The sequence below is a fragment of the Myotis davidii genome, unplaced genomic scaffold (genome assembly GCF_000327345.1).
Source record: "Myotis davidii unplaced genomic scaffold, ASM32734v1 scaffold378, whole genome shotgun sequence".
Taxonomy (NCBI): domain Eukaryota; kingdom Metazoa; phylum Chordata; class Mammalia; order Chiroptera; family Vespertilionidae; genus Myotis; species Myotis davidii.
This window is the reverse complement of record NW_006290631.1, coordinates 1092466-1095753: the sequence shown is the minus strand read 5'-3', so window position 1 is coordinate 1095753 and position 3288 is coordinate 1092466. Positions and strand designations below refer to the sequence as shown.

Genomic DNA, 3288 nt, shown 5'->3' with positions numbered 1-3288 from the left:
TCAAAGCGGGTGTTTCTTTAAAACCCTGAATTTGATCATGAACCCTAAAAATGACCAGGAAGTGGGAGCTAAGAAAAATACTTTCATGCGTCTGGTAGCAGCTAGACCTGGGGGAAAGTTATGAGTCACCTGAGACTGGAACATGCCTTCCAAGAAAGCATCTGCCCCGTGTTCTCCAGGCTCCGCCGGCAGGCCCTCCCTCCTCCTGCTCCACCCTCCACAGGCCCACAAAGCCTGCATTCAGGTCAGCCTCCGCAGGGGCGCCCTCCAGGGGCGAGCAGCCCTCGGGATGAATCATCCTAACCTAACTCACCAGGGATTGGCTGGTGGCTCTCCCAGAGCCTCAGGGACACCCCCTGCCCCCGCCCATCCACTAAATGGGATGATCTTCAACTCCTAGGAAAACCAGCACCTGCTACTTGTAAATAACTCGCTAACAGCCAACAAAGGCTAACCAGTGGCTCAGGGCGCTGCCAGCTGATTCACATCCGCCACACACAGGTGACTGGTCCCCCAGCCCCTGCAGAGGGGGCGGAGGACAGACATCCTCCTGGGGGAGGTGTAAACACGCTCTCTCCAGGCTGGCTCCGGAGCTTTGTTTGTCAGCCTACAAATCAGGTGCTGGGCGTAATGACTCACATGAAAAAAAGTTATATTTCTGGGCGAATTTTTCAGTGCAAGTAACACTGAGTATTCTGATGTAAACATGCAGCCTTCTTCCCCTCCCCTCTGGTGCGTAAGCTTTGTTAGGAAATAAAACTGAAACCTGGAAAGTCACAACTTCCCACACAGAAGCACACAGAGGGGAAGCGAGAGGGTTTAAAGCCGGTCGAGGGACCCTTTGTGCCCCATTAACTCTTATGTCACATTTCCCGAATTCTTGGTTAAGACAGCTTGAAATTTTACCAAAAAGCGATTCGTTTGGTTTAACAATATTCTTTTCCAAAAATTGCAAACATACCTCTAATAGAAGCATGGTATATTGGTGATTCACACCCCCTTCTAACAAATCAGTTCAGTGCAGTGGTTCTCAACCTTGGCTGCACATAGAATCACCTGGGAATCTTTTCAAAATCCTGATTTCTGGGCCTCCGGAAATTCTGATTTTTTGTTATGGGATGGGGGCCACAACATTAGTAACAAAGAAACAGAATTCCCGGAGGATGAGGCCCAGAAATCAGGATTTTAAAAAGATTCCCAGGTGATTCTAATGTGCGGCCAATGTTGAGAACCACTGGCTCAGTGCCATTTGGAGAAAAAAGAGTTGAGAGCAGCTGGGAGGGAGGGAGGTACTAGTGGGGGTCACCACCCTGATCCCCAAGACCAGTGGTCAGCAAACTCATTAGTCAACAGAGCCAAATATCAACAGTACGACGATTGAAATTTCTTTTGAGAGCCCAATTTTTTAAACTTAAACTATATAGGTAGGTACATTGTTATTAACTTAATTAGGGTCCTCCTAAGGCTTAGGAAGACCCACACTCAAGGGGCCAAAGAGCTGCATGTGGCTCGCGATCCGCAGTTTGCCGACCACGGCCCAAGACCATCAGGGGTCTCTGACTCGCTCATCCTCAGGCATATTACCCCAGTCCACTCTGAGGGAGACGTACAAGTGAAAGTCCGTTACAAACTAGGACTCTGTCATTTCCCTGAACAACTTCCATGGAGGTGTCACGTCAAACAGACCCAGAGCCAGGCTGCCTGCCACTGAGGAGCTGTGACTGGGCCAGCTGCTAACCTCCCTGGCCCAGCGTATCATCGGATCCCCCGGAGGGTAGGCGGGGATTCCAGGACATAACACGGGGAGTTTTTAGAACAGCACCCGCACCTGTTAGCTGGCACTTAGCAACGCAGGTCACCCATTTGAGCTCAATTTTCTCACCTGTAAACAGGGGACAGAAACCAGAAGGCATGTGCTCCTTTAGCCTTTAGTCCAGGAGGAATCAGGTGTAGATTCCGACACAGTGGGGTTTATCCTCTCTTAGCTTTCTCTTTCCAGGTTGTACTTTTTCTTTCTTGCTGGCTTGGGTGTGTGTGTGTGTGTGTGTGTGTGTGTTGCCAGATGGTAGAATTTTATGGTTTTATTAACACAAATGCAATGTGCACACAAGCTGTCACCTCATTTTCTTTGCTGCGCAGCCTGGCACTGGGACTGGTGACTCGGGGCAGCTGGGCTGCCCTCTCGCAATGTGTGGTTCGGGGAGACACGGTGGGCAACGTCGGCACGTCAGCAGCATGTCAGGCTCCGGGACCTTCAAACGCCATGGGCAGCGTGTGCTTTGTTTTCCTGTTGCTCCCCGAGCCCGTGTTGGCCATCAGGATCAGCCTGGAGTCCTGCTGACCTTATCCTGGAGGGATCGGTGTTCTTAGCTTTCTCCTTCTGGGTTATAGTCATTTTCTTAAAACTCTGCTTCAACCCCTTTTAGTGTTCTACCGCTCGCTGTGGATTGGAAGGTGGAACAGCACGTTCACAGGGAACATAAGCTCCATCATCTGAGGGTGCAGCGGACCCAGGAAAGGAACCTGCCACTCAACGTCCAATCCCTTCTCCCGGCGCTTCGGCAGAAAGATGGTTTGGGCTTAAATACCCCCAGAGCCGGGAACTCCTCGTTCCACAGCAGCTCTGCGCCCGCTGGAGACTCCCCGGTCCTTATGCTCCTACCCTCTGCGAACATGTGGCCACATCTGTGCTGCCACAGACGCCTGATGCTTGTCGCCATGGTAATGGCCGCAGGCGGGTTACAGTTCGGAGGACTTTAAAACGTTATCGAGTTTGAACCTCACAACTTCTCTGAGACGTAAGTAGGGCAGGTGTTATTCCATCTCCAGCAAAATAAAGGTTTGGAGGGAGGGCTCGGCAAGTTCAGGTGATGCTGCCCACTTTTCCTATGAAACTGCAGAGTCCGGACCCACGTCTTCTAATGCCAGGTCGGGCTGTCGGTCCTTTTCTGCCCCCCTGGCAGCGTAGAGCCGTGAGGTGGCCGTGTTACACCTGCCCGAAAAGAACAGCACCAGCAGCTCTCCCGGCCCCTCCTGCTGCTCCGTCTCCATGAGTCATCATTCGAGGTCAGCGGGAGTTTTGCCAACATACGAACAGCTTTAGTATATTACTTTAATTAGGAAACCAAAGGCATAACAGGAAAGGTATTCAGACAGCATATTTCCTAGAACTTCACAAAATCCAACCTACAGCAATAATTAGCTGGTGGCCAGCTCCGCCTCCACGCCCAGGCTAAACAGAATATTTTAGCCAGTTACGTTCCCAGATGCCAGCAGCCACTCATCTCT

The 3288-nt window shown here is 51.2% G+C and overlaps 1 protein-coding gene across 1 annotated transcript in view; it reads right to left on the bottom strand.

Moving 5' to 3' along the window:
* MYO5B (myosin VB) overlaps positions 1-3051 on the bottom strand; it is a 137005-nt gene extending 133954 nt beyond the window's left edge. Inside the window, exon 1 of the mRNA XM_015563840.1 lies at positions 2914-3051. Coding sequence (XP_015419326.1) covers positions 2914-3051 — 138 coding nt within the window. The remainder of the gene's footprint in view (positions 1-2913) is intronic.
* Positions 3052-3288: the final 237 nt, after the last annotated feature.